Source organism: Tachysurus fulvidraco, chromosome 10, assembly GCF_022655615.1.
Source record: "Tachysurus fulvidraco isolate hzauxx_2018 chromosome 10, HZAU_PFXX_2.0, whole genome shotgun sequence".
Taxonomy (NCBI): domain Eukaryota; kingdom Metazoa; phylum Chordata; class Actinopteri; order Siluriformes; family Bagridae; genus Tachysurus; species Tachysurus fulvidraco.
This window is the reverse complement of record NC_062527.1, coordinates 21,452,907-21,465,117: the sequence shown is the minus strand read 5'-3', so window position 1 is coordinate 21,465,117 and position 12,211 is coordinate 21,452,907. Positions and strand designations below refer to the sequence as shown.

Below are 12,211 nucleotides of genomic sequence, written 5' to 3'. Positions count from 1 at the left end.
ACTGTTTTCTGTATAAACTCCATACCCTTAGTCCGATTTCTCCCGGAATTCCCTGTTCTCCATATGGACCAGGTGGACCCTGATGAACACAAACATTTAAACTTCATCTTGTTTTACTTTGCTATTAAATGGAAAAAGAATATATATATATTATATATTTAAATTATATATAATAATAATAATTATTATTATTATTAAAAAATTGTAATTAACTAATAATCAACATGTGAGCACGAGCTTTAGGCCACGCCCACCAGTTGAACTTACAGGCGGTCCAGGAGGTCCATCTTTTCCAGGAGGTCCGGGGGGTCCTGGTATGCCCTGGTAATATAATATAAATGATTTAAACAACATTTAAAATAATTATGAATGCAAATACTATGCAAATGCTATGTTTATTGTTTAAGACTCACATTTTCTCCCTTCAGTCCTGCCATTTGCACCTAAAACAACATGAGCGGGTTATATTAGTGACATAAATAAATATAAATAGTACTCGTTTTGTTCTTTTATTATTATTATTATTATTATTATTATTATTATTATTATTATTATTATTATTATTATTATATGTTAAAGACAAGTCTCTGTATCAGTTAATCTTTTGGACTCCTGTTTCGTTCAGTAAATCGGAATATGACTCAGTGAATCATATATCCACGAGCCAGAATCTCTTTTATTCATCAGCTGAATCACTGAATCACTGAATCGTTTGTGCAAAGATTTACTCCTATTTTATTCAGAGAATCAGTACTGTATATGACTTAGTGAATCAATCATTTGTTATCATTCATTCTCTCTTATTGTCCAGCTGAGTATCAGAGTCAGTACGTCCTCTTGTTTCATTCAGGGAATCAGTTAATGAATCAATGAATCTAATTCTCCGTCATTCATTAGACGAGTCTCTGAATCAGTGAATCTTTTGGAATCAATTGATTTTATGAGTTAAATGACACCTTTTCAAGGTCACACATGGGCCTTCAGTCGTGTCAGACTTCAGACAAGGGCCACCATTTAATGTACATATCTATTTACGAGCATTTTATAATGCGTTTTATAAAGAAACAATATAATCTAAACAAATTACTTAACTGAACTGATTCATATGACTCATATGACTGTAGATGCTGAAAAAATGACTCACCACATCTCCAGGTATACCAGCAGGACCTCTCTCACCCTAACACGCACACACGCACACACGCACACACACACACACACACACACACACACACACACACACACACACATGACTTTAAGAATTTGCTGTTGTCCCATAGACCTTTGATCTGAACACTGCATTTAAGCTCGTTCTCTCTCTACCTTTTCTCCTCTGACTCCTTGTGTACCAGGAGCACCACTCAAACCCCTCAAACCCTGTTCATTTTTGAAAGAAGAAAAAAAGATCAACATTGCACACATTTTCCAACATTTACAAGTACATTAACGTAGTAGGTTCTTACACTTTACCGAAAAAATCGAAATACTCACATCTTTTCCTGGAACTCCATGTTTTCCAGGAATACCATCTAACCCTGGGAGACCCTAAAGGATGAGAAGAAAAACAGTCTGTATTTTCAAAACAGCATTTTATTGCAGTATATAAAATTTAAGCAAGTCAAGCTAAAAAAGGGGGGGAAATGACATTACAAAAATTAATTAAATAAATAAATATCGAAAAGAAGACGAAGAAGAAGTGATTGACAGCGGTTAAGGGGGCCAAGCACCTTTTTATCACCTCACTTGTAATATATATATATATATATATATATATATATATATATATATATATATATATGATAAATAAAAATGTATTTTTACAAAATCCTCCCTGTAGGATCGTGTGCACAACGGATAATAACATAAACAGCGAGTGTGGATGCAGCATAAATGTGCAGGACAACACGCATTCAGTGTCTCAGCTTGAAGTGATAAATACACTAAACCGCAGCGTGTGATGTGACGTGCACAGTAACAGGCTCATCGCTGTGAGAGGAAAGATGAGGGATCTGTAAGCAGTCGAGTGCCCACGTCTCACTCGTACGACTAACAGGAAACCTGGAGATTTCATCAGTACAGCAAAATCTGTTGGAGCTATCAGTGTGTACACACAGGAACACACATATCACACAAATATGCAGGGTAATCAGATCCTACCCTTTCTCCTGATGTTCCCTTTTCTCCTTTTTTACCCGGATCACCCTGAGAGAGAGAGAGAGAGAGAGAGAGAGAGAGAGAGAGAGAGAGAGAGAGAGAGAGAGAGAGAGAGAGAGTTTAATTCTCATGAGAAAGGCATATGTCTTTTCAATTAAAAGACAAATCTGTCCTGAGAATAAACCATTGCTAGTTCACTAATACAGCTGTAAACCTCTTCACACACACGCACACACACACACACACACACACACACACACGCACGTCAGGTATAAATGTCATGTTAGCTTTTTTCTACCACAGAATGGTAAAAAATGGTCATTAGCATCGTAGTGTAGCATCGAAGCATCAAACATGGAGTCAGGGATTAGAGGATAATAACTCAGAGTAAGAGAACTTACAGAAACACCTTTGGGTCCAGGCTGTCCGGGGTGTCCCACATCACCTGGGATACCCTATTAGGAAGGAAGGAAGGAAGGAAGGAAGGAAGGAAGGAAGGAAGGAAGAATGAAAGAAAGAAAGAAATTTAAACATGAAACATAGAGATCAGCGATTCCCAGCCTGCGCTACATGTTCCTCATCAAACCTAACCCTAACTCTGACTGCTCAGCGTATCTCCTGCAGGTGGCGCTATCCTTCCCCCGGAGGGTTCCTCACATCCTACAAAGGTTCTACTTGGAAACCTAACCCTAGATTTTTCCACCTGCCAGTGATACAGTTTTCACTCTGACAACCCTCTCCTTTTAGACACACCTCCTCACCCACCTCCAGACCACCAGAGGGCACCTACACATTGTTAGAACTTCTTATTTGGTTGTTCCTTCCTTTTCAATAAGAATTGTAAGAACTGAGAGATTTGTGTTGATTTATTTGTCACTGTGATAAACATGCTATGTTTGTTATGTCTAGTTTGTGAAAATGTCACGTTTTCTTTTCTCTTACATCCACCTTCGCCTCCATCTGAAGAAAAAAAAAACTTCACCTTCATCTTGGTGCTTTTTTTTAAAAACCTGTTTATGAAGAGTGTGTGCTGTTGCTATAGAAACGACAACTTATTAACATAAAGCTAGCTGTAGGTCGCAGCTGCACTAATGTGAGAGCTGCTGTTAGAGGTCACGGATCCGTCACCTTCCGGCTCCTTCCGGAATATTCCACTACTTATCGCTTTGTGGTGTCTCACCTGTGGTCCGAGCTGTCCAGGTAACCCGGGAGCTCCAGGAGAACCCCCTACACCCTGTAACACATAACCATGACATCATGAATAGGATTAAGATGTACCTTCAGTACACACACACACACACACACACACACACACAGTGTTGTCCCGACCTGTTCTCCTTTGTCTCCTGGTTTCCCAGCGAGTCCATGGAGTCCCTCAGCTCCCTACAGAGATCAATACCATCACTGAAGGAGCTCCACAACACTCAAACACTCTGTAATCAAGGCTGGAGGTGTTTCTTACCTTCTCTCCCTTGTTACCCGGGACCCCAGGATGTCCCTGCTCTCCGCTGTCCCCCTGTGGACAAAATGAGAACATCATCTGAGAGTTTCCTGAAAACGTTCCTCAGGTCACGGAGGATTCGAGTCTCCTCAAACGTTTTGAAGATACAGACGAATGTGTGTGAAGTCTCGTTCCTCTGGGTCGTTATATTTCGGCAAAACAATTCGACAAGCCGAAGCAAAAGTTGCCGTTGCCACGGTAACGGTTATTATTTTCCACCACGTCCTGTAGCTTTACGTTCCTCTTATTCCAAAGCAGTTTACTTACAAACACAATGTTTATTTGTTTACAAAACGACATCGTACTAAAAAAAAAAATTAAAGTAGAGCATCAGCTGTACACGTCACTGTGAATGTGCCGTTACTATAGCAACGATAACCTATCAGGACGATGAAGTGTTCTGACCAATCGGAATCCAGAACAGTACAGAGCTGTGGAGTAAATACAGTAAGTGTTTTGTGCGCGTGTGTGTGTAAGTGTGCGTGTGTGTGTGTGTGTGTGTGTGTGTGTGTGTGTGTGTGTGTGTGTGTGTGTGTGTGTGTAAGTGTGCGTGTGTGTGTATGTGTGTGACAATTAATATGAAGACAAGTCTTGTTAGAAGACAACAAACACACCAAACGTCTCAGTTGTGAACACATTGAAGGTGGACGGTGGATGAAAACGTTGCAGACAGTGTTAAAGGAACTCTCCAGCACAGTAATGACTCTGATCCTGACCCCCTCTAAAGTAAAGCCATGCTAACTGCTGGACGTTAATTAGCTTCTGTCACATGGTTTAGCCGCTTTAGCTGTCATTGTCATGATGGAGCGTTCCTTTAAAGAACATGTAGAGCACCGCAAACACACGTGCGTTTGTGGCTTCATGCAGTTTAACCAGCAAACTCCTCAGAAGAACAACACACAAACACACAAACATAACACGCTCCACATACACAACAGACTCAACATGCACAACAGACACAACACACAAACACACTCAAAACACACACACAACACGCTCAACACCCAAAAACACACGTCATGTACAAGATGATCACTCATAATGTCTTTGTTGTGTTCGTTTATTTGTATTGTCGTTCCTTTAGTTCTGTTCCTTTCTGGTTGTGGTTCTGCAGAGCTTTGCTTTACTTTGTTCTGTTCTGTAGAAGATTAACTAAATCGTTTCTCAGGTTTTAACAAAAGAAAATTCTGCTGATCTTTTCTTTTTTTTCTTTTCTGCGACTCAGCTGTTTCTCACTCAGCTGAAATAGCTCAGGATGGCTCTGGGGTGTATTTATGGGACAGAGCTTTTTCCTCCCACCCTGCTCTTTCTGCTGTGTGTGTGTGTGTGTGTGTGTGTGTGTGTGTGTGTGTGTGTGTGTGTGTGTGTGTGTGTGTGTGTGTGTGTGTGTGTGTGCTGAACTCCCTATTGGTCAGCATACCCATAATTCCAAGAGCTAAAGTATGCCTATATGAGTGTTCTGTTTCCTCCACCCTCACACTGCAGGAGCTCCAACATCTTTATATCCACATATCTAGTGGACGTGTGTGTGAGCAGCCTGCATTTGTGAGGGTGGAGTTACAGAAGTTACAGAAAGTTTTATTCCTGTGGAGACATCCTCACACACACACACACACACACACACACACACACACACACACACACACACACACACACACAGGGTAAAGACATGGGACATTAGCATGCCATGCTGTGTTTATTTCACACTGAGGAGTTTCTCTGGTAAATCCATGATCTTACCTTCTCGCCTCTATCACCTTTAACAGAGAGAGCCTTGCCCTGTAAATAATCCATCAACAATGATCGATTATTCTCCAGGCAGAGAGAGAGAGAGAGAGAGAGAGAGAGAGAGAGAGAGAGAGAGAGAGAGAGAGAGAGAGAGAGATGCAGCACAGATGGAAAAGGATTTTTTTAAACATTAAACACTCGTTATTATTATTATTATTATTATTATTATTATTATTATTATTATTATTATTATTATTATTATTACAAATAATTTCTAATTATCTCTAAAGATATTTATATAATATGTGACAAAACAAAACAAAAAAAAACTTGTTTATAAATTTATAAATAAATGTAATTATTTTTAATTTTACTGTATTTAACCTCCTAAGACCCGAGCTTTGGTTTGGCCTTGCATTTTAGATGCAGTGATGTACATGTATGTGGACACCAGGTCGTAGGAGGATAATGAATGGTTTCCTGGAGCTCCTTCGACATTAATCCTTTTCTCTTTAATAAACATGAATTCACTGTTTGCATGTTAGCTCTGGTATTGACACCTTCACCATGGCTACTGCACTTTTAAACTTTACAGACTCCACCTTAATATTTTGTTGACTGCACCTTTAAACTTTACAGACTGCACCTCTAAACTTTACAGACTACACCTTTAAACCTTACAGACTGCATCTTTAAACTTTATAGACTAAATCTTTAATCTTTACAGACTGCACCTTGAAACTTTACAGTCTGCACCTTTAAACTTTACAGACTGCACCTTTAACCTTTACAAATGGCACCTTTCATCTTTACAGGCTGCACCTATAATCTTTACAGACTGCACCTTTAATCCTTGCAGACTGCATATTTAATCTTTACAAACTGCACCTTGAATCTTTACAGACTGCACATTTAACCTTTAAAAACTGAAACTTTAAAGTTTACAGACTACACCTTTAAACCTTACAGACTGCATCTTTAAACTTTTTAGACTGAACCTTTAATCTTTACAGACTGCACCTTTAACCTTTACAAACCACCTCTCATCTTTACAAACTGCACCTTTAATCTTTACAGACTGCACCTTTAAACTTTTAGACAGCACATTTAATCCTTGCAGACTGCATCTTTAATCTTTAGAGACTGCACCTTTCATCTTTACGCACCTTTAATCCTTGGAGACTGCATCTTTAACCTTTACAAACTGAAACTTTAAACTTTTAGATTGCACCTTAAAACTTTACAGACTGCACCTTTAACCTTTAAAAACTGAACCTTTAAATTTTAGACTGCTTCTTTAATCTTTACAGACTGCACCTTTTATCTTTACAGACTGCACCTTTAATCCTTGCAGACTGCATCTTTAACCTTTACAATCTAAACCTTTAGTCTTTACAGACTGCACCTTAAATTTTTCTAGACTGCATTTTAAACTTGACAGACTGCAACTGTAACCTTTACAAATTGAGCCTTTAAATTTTAGACTGCATCATTAAAATTCACAGACTGTACATTTATATTTTACAGACTGCACCTTTAAACATTACAAACTAAAACTTTAATCTTTAACAGACTGCACCTTAAAATTTTGTGAACTACAATCTTTACAGACTGCACCTTTAAACTTTACAGACTGCACCTTTAATAAAGTATTTGTTAAATATTTTTAATATTATTAAGCATTTGGTTCTTATTATCATATGAAAAAGAGGATAAAAGAGTTTGTACATTTTGGTTCTAGTTAGTTAGTTAATAGCTATTCTGTTGCTAACATAATGAGGTCACATGAATTCAGTAAGAAATCACTTTTTCCCTACAGGGTCTCCTTTCTGGCCTTTGGGTCCATGAGGTCCTGGAGAACCATGAAGACCTGGATCTCCCTGTGGATGTAGAGTTTAGAGAACAGAGGTGAAGGGAAAGTTCTGAGGAAGAACAAGCAGAGGATAAGACACACAAACTCTTTTAAAATATCAGCTGAATTAAAGTGACTGCTTTATGACCTTTTCACCCTTAGGGCCTTGAGCACCGGGCAGACCTGTCTCACCCTGTAGGTAGTGAGAAAAAAAGAGAGAGAGAGAGAGAGATAGAAAGAGAGAATGAGACAGCGAAGAGCAGTGAAAGGGAAAGAAGCAGATGAGAAATTGCATCCAACCATACACGTGAGATATTTACGTCGTCCGAGTCGGCTGAGTGTAAATAAATCACAGCTGTATGCTCGCGTTCATTTTCATCCATTTGTGTTCATGTGTACGTTTGTTCATGATCCGGTTTTCCTAATACACTCTTGACCTTTGACCCCTAAGCTTTAGGGTCTTACCCGCTCCCCTGCAGTGCAGGAACAGTTAACAGTGTGTTCTCCACTCTTCTGCTCTCCACTTGTAGGAGTCGGAGTCGGGATTAAAACCGGAGTCGGTTCAGTGACCACCTGCTTAGGGCACTGAGAGAGAGAGAGAAAGAGTTTGAGAGAGAGAGAGAGAGAGAGAGAGAGAGAGAGAGAGAGAGAGAGAGAGAGAGAGAGAGATTTGATTACTAATTTGATTATTAGATGTCTGATTTGTTGTTACAATGTGAAGGCATTAAAAACGTGAGAAAGTCCAATTCCACTTAGTCCATTTGTGAGGATTTTGGAGGAATTGTGTGAAATGTGAGACGTAGATAAATGTAATAAATTAAGAAGCTGACCATTTAGGAAGCTCGGCATTTAGAAGCTGATCATTTAGGAAGCTGATCGTTTAGAAGCTGATCGTTTAGAAACTGATTGTTTAGGAAGCTGATCATTTAGGAAGCTGATCATTTAGAAGCTGATTGTTTAGGAAGCTGATCATTTAGGAAGCTGATCATTTAGAAGCTGATTGTTTAGGAAGCTGATCGTTTAGAAGCTGATCTGTTAAGAAGCTGATCGTTTAGAAGCTGATCATTTAGGAAGCTGTTCGTTTAGAAACTGATCTGTTAAGAAGCTGATCTTTTAGAAACTGATTGTTTAGGAAGCTGATTGTTTAGAAGCTGACTGTTTAGGAAGCTGATCATTTAGAAGCTGATCGTTTAGAAACTGATCTGTTAAGAAGCTGATTGTTTAGAAGCTGATCGTTTAGGAAGCTGATCATTTAGGAAGCTGATTGTTTAGGAAGCTGATCATTTAGGAAGCTGATTGTTTAGGAAGCTGATCATTTAGGAAGCTGATCGTTTAGGAAGCTGATCATTTAGGAAGCTGATCGTTTAGAAACTGATTGTTTAGGAAGCTGATCATTTAGAAGCTGATCGTTTAGAAACTGATCGTTTAGAAGCTGATCGTTTAGAATCCGATCATTTAGAAGCTGATCGTTTAGAAACTGATTGTTTAGGAAGCTGATCGTTTAGAAGCTGATCTGTTAAGAAGCTGATTGTTTAGAAGCTGATCATTTAGGAAGCTGATCATTTAGGAAGCTGATCGTTTAGAAACTGATCGTTTAGAAGCTGATCGTTTAGAATCCGATCATTTAGAAGCTGATCGTTTAGAAACTGATTGTTTAGGAAGCTGATCGTTTAGAAGCTGATCTGTTAAGAAGCTGATTGTTTAGAAGCTGATCATTTAGGAAGCTGATCGTTTAGGAAGCTGATCATTTAGGAAGCTGATCGTTTAGAAGCTGATCATTTAGGAAGCTGATCGTTTAGAAGCTTATCTGTTAAGAAGCTGATTGTTTAGAAGCTGATCGTTTAGAAGCTGATCATTTAGGAAGTTGATTGTTTAGGAAGCTGATCATTTTGAAGCTGATCGTTTAGGAAGCTGATCGTTTAGAAGCTGATCGTTTAGGAAGCTGATCATTTAGAAGCTGATCGTTTAGGAAGCTGATCATTTAGAAGCTGATCGTTTAGGAAGCTGATCGTTTAGAAGCTGATCATTTAGAAGCTGATCGTTTAGGAAGCTGATCATTTAGAAGCTGATCGTTTAGGAAGCTGATCGTTTAGAAGCTGATCATTTAGAAGCTGATCGTTTAGGAAGCTGATCATTTAGAAGCTGATCGTTTAGGAAGCTGATCGTTTAAAAACTGATCGTTTAGAAGCTGATCGTTTAGAATCAGATCATTTAGAAGCTGATCGTTTAGAAGCTGATTGTTTAGGAAGCTGATCGTTTAGAAGCTGATCTGTTAAGAAGCTGATTGTTTAGAAGCTGATCATTTAGGAAGCTGATCGTTTAGAAGCTGATCATTTAGGAAGCTGATCGTTTAGAAGCTTATCTGTTAAGAAGCTGATTGTTTAGAAGCTGATCGTTTAGAAGCTGATCATTTAGGAAGTTGATTGTTTAGGAAGCTGATCATTTTGAAGCTGATCGTTTAGGAGCTGATCGTTTAGAAGCTGATCGTTTAGGAAGCTGATCGTTTAGAAGCTGATCGTTTAGAAGCTGATCCTTTAGGAAGCTGATCATTTAGAAGCTGATCATTTAGAATCCGATCATTTAGAAGCTGATCGTTTAGAAGCTGATTGTTTAGGAAGCTGATCGTTTAGAAGCTGATCTGTTAAGAAGCTGATTGTTTAGAAGCTGATCATTTAGGAAGCTGATCATTTAGGAAGCTGATCGTTTAGGAAGCTGATCATTTAGGAAGCTGATCGTTTAGAAGCTGATCATTTAGGAAGCTGATCGTTTAGAAGCTGATCATTTAGGAGCTGATCGTTTAGAAGCTGATCGTTTAGGAAGCTGATCATTTAGAAGCTGATCGTTTAGGAAGCTGATCATTTAGAAGCTGATCGTTTAGGAAGCTGATCGTTTAGAAGCTGATCATTTAGAAGCTGATCGTTTAGGAAGCTGATCATTTAGAAGCTGATCTTTTAGGAAGCTGATCGTTTAGAAGCTGATCATTTAGAAGCTGATCGTTTAGGAAGCTGATCATTTAGAAGCTGATCGTTTAGGAAGCTGATCGTTTAGAAGCTGATCCTTTAGGAAGCTGATCATTTAGAAGTTGATCCTCATTGTTTAGGAAACAAATTGTTCAGAAGCTGATCCTTCGAAAGCTGATCCAGATGGTTGTTATGTGTGTGTGTGTGTGTGTGTGTGTGTGTGTGTGTGTGTGTATGTGTTTGTGTGTTAGAGAGACACTCACAGGACCACCAGGTAGGTCACAGCATGTCTCCTGCTCTGCCTGCTTAGAGTCGCAGTAGATTACCATCCTCTGAAGGTCGAACTATAAAGGAAGATTCAGGAAATAAATGATGCTTCTGATTAAATCAAAACGAATCATGATTCATGTTTTTTGTGAGTGACTCACGTCGATGGGGACGCTGTCATAGAGTCTCTTGCCAATCACGGTTTTGCCCTGGATGTCAATGTCCTCACGGTCCTCGATCGGCAACGTCTGGATGTGTTTGCAGTCCAGATAGAGTGAGACGGATTTGGCGTAGACGCCCAGGCCGATCTTGTGCCAGTTTCTGTCGAACAGGTTTTCCACATCAGGGCTTCGGAACACAGCTCGGACCGCGTCTTTGGTCAGACCCACCGCGTTGTACTCCACCGCTTTATTCTCTCCATCCAGACGGATAGAAACCTGCAGGAAAGATAAACTCCTGGATAAGAAAAGTACCACTAAAACATACCCAGGATCCAGGAATCTCAGGAACACACACTTCTGAAACCATCAGGAACTTAAATAATAATGTTTAAATGATTTAAAAGCTGATCATTCAGGAGACCGATGACGGACACGTGGTCCATCACGCAAGAACTTCGTTAGCTGTTCAAATAAAATGTGCATGTCAGAGGATATTTAATTCACACCTACGGTACGTTCTCCTTCCACTGTGCACGTTACTGACCTGAGGGATGCCGTACTTGTCATACACCTGCCACAGGTACCAGTCCTCCCTCCTAGACGTCTTCCTGAATTTGAACGTGGTGACGAAGGCGTATTCATCTGGAAGACCTTGTGGAAACACATTCCTGTAACACACAGGAGGTAAAGAGATGAATTCTTCAGGAGGAGGTCATGCTGAAATTCTGAGATGATCATGCTGAAATTCTGAGATGGTCATGTTGAAATTCTGAGATGGTCATGTTGAAATTCTGAGATGGTCATGCTGAAATTCTGAGATGGTCATGCTGAAATTCTGAGATGGTCATCCTGAAGAAATTCATGGTTTAAAGCTCGCTTTTTAAGAAGCTGGTCATTATGTGTGTATCGTGTTGTGTGTATAATGTAGTGTGTATCGGGTGTTGTATACAGTATCATATGTGTATCATGTTGTGTGTATTAATTTGGGTGAATCATGTTATGTGTATCATGTGTGCATCATCGTGTGTGTATTGTGTTGTGTGTATCATGTAGTGTGTATCGTGTTGTGTGTATCATGTGTGAAACTTTGTGTGTGTATTGTGTTATGTGTTTCATGTAGTGTGTATCGGGTTGTGTATCATGTGTGAATTATGCTGTGTGTATTATTTTGTGTGCATTATTTTGTATCATGTAGTGTATATTGTGTTGTGTGTATCGTGTTGTGTATAATGTGTTGTGTATAATGTGTTGTGTGTATTGTGTTGTGTATATTGTGTTGTGTGTATCGTGTTGTGTATATTGTGTTGTGTATAATGTGTTGTGTGTATCGAGTTGTGTATACTGTGTTGTGTGTATTGTGTAGTGTATATTGTGTTGTGTGTATCGTGTTGTGTATATTGTGTTGTGTATAATGTGTTGTGTGTATCGTGTTGTGTATATTGTGTTGTGTGTATCGTGTTGTGTATACTGTGTAGTGTGTATCATGTTGTGTATACTGTGTAGTGTATATCATGTTGTGTATACTGTGTAGTGTGTATCATGTTGTGTATACTGTGTAGTGTGTATCGTGTTGTGTATAATGTGTTGT

The 12,211-nt window shown here is 39.1% G+C and overlaps 1 protein-coding gene across 1 annotated transcript in view; it reads right to left on the bottom strand.

Annotated features, from left to right (window-relative positions):
- col22a1 (collagen, type XXII, alpha 1) overlaps positions 1-12,211 on the bottom strand; it is a 70,252-nt gene that overhangs the window by 25,160 nt on the left and 32,881 nt on the right. Inside the window, exons 6-23 of the mRNA XM_047820142.1 lie at positions 11,168-11,291; positions 10,624-10,899; positions 10,459-10,539; positions 7,701-7,820; positions 7,384-7,428; positions 7,201-7,263; positions 5,396-5,434; positions 3,617-3,670; positions 3,484-3,537; positions 3,335-3,388; positions 2,556-2,609; positions 2,158-2,202; positions 1,492-1,545; positions 1,324-1,377; positions 1,145-1,180; positions 414-443; positions 268-321; positions 26-79 (exon numbers count right to left, since the gene is read on the bottom strand). Of these exons, the coding sequence (XP_047676098.1) occupies positions 26-79; positions 268-321; positions 414-443; positions 1,145-1,180; positions 1,324-1,377; positions 1,492-1,545; positions 2,158-2,202; positions 2,556-2,609; positions 3,335-3,388; positions 3,484-3,537; positions 3,617-3,670; positions 5,396-5,434; positions 7,201-7,263; positions 7,384-7,428; positions 7,701-7,820; positions 10,459-10,539; positions 10,624-10,899; positions 11,168-11,291 (1,291 nt within the window). The remainder of the gene's footprint in view (positions 1-25; positions 80-267; positions 322-413; positions 444-1,144; positions 1,181-1,323; positions 1,378-1,491; positions 1,546-2,157; positions 2,203-2,555; positions 2,610-3,334; positions 3,389-3,483; positions 3,538-3,616; positions 3,671-5,395; positions 5,435-7,200; positions 7,264-7,383; positions 7,429-7,700; positions 7,821-10,458; positions 10,540-10,623; positions 10,900-11,167; positions 11,292-12,211) is intronic.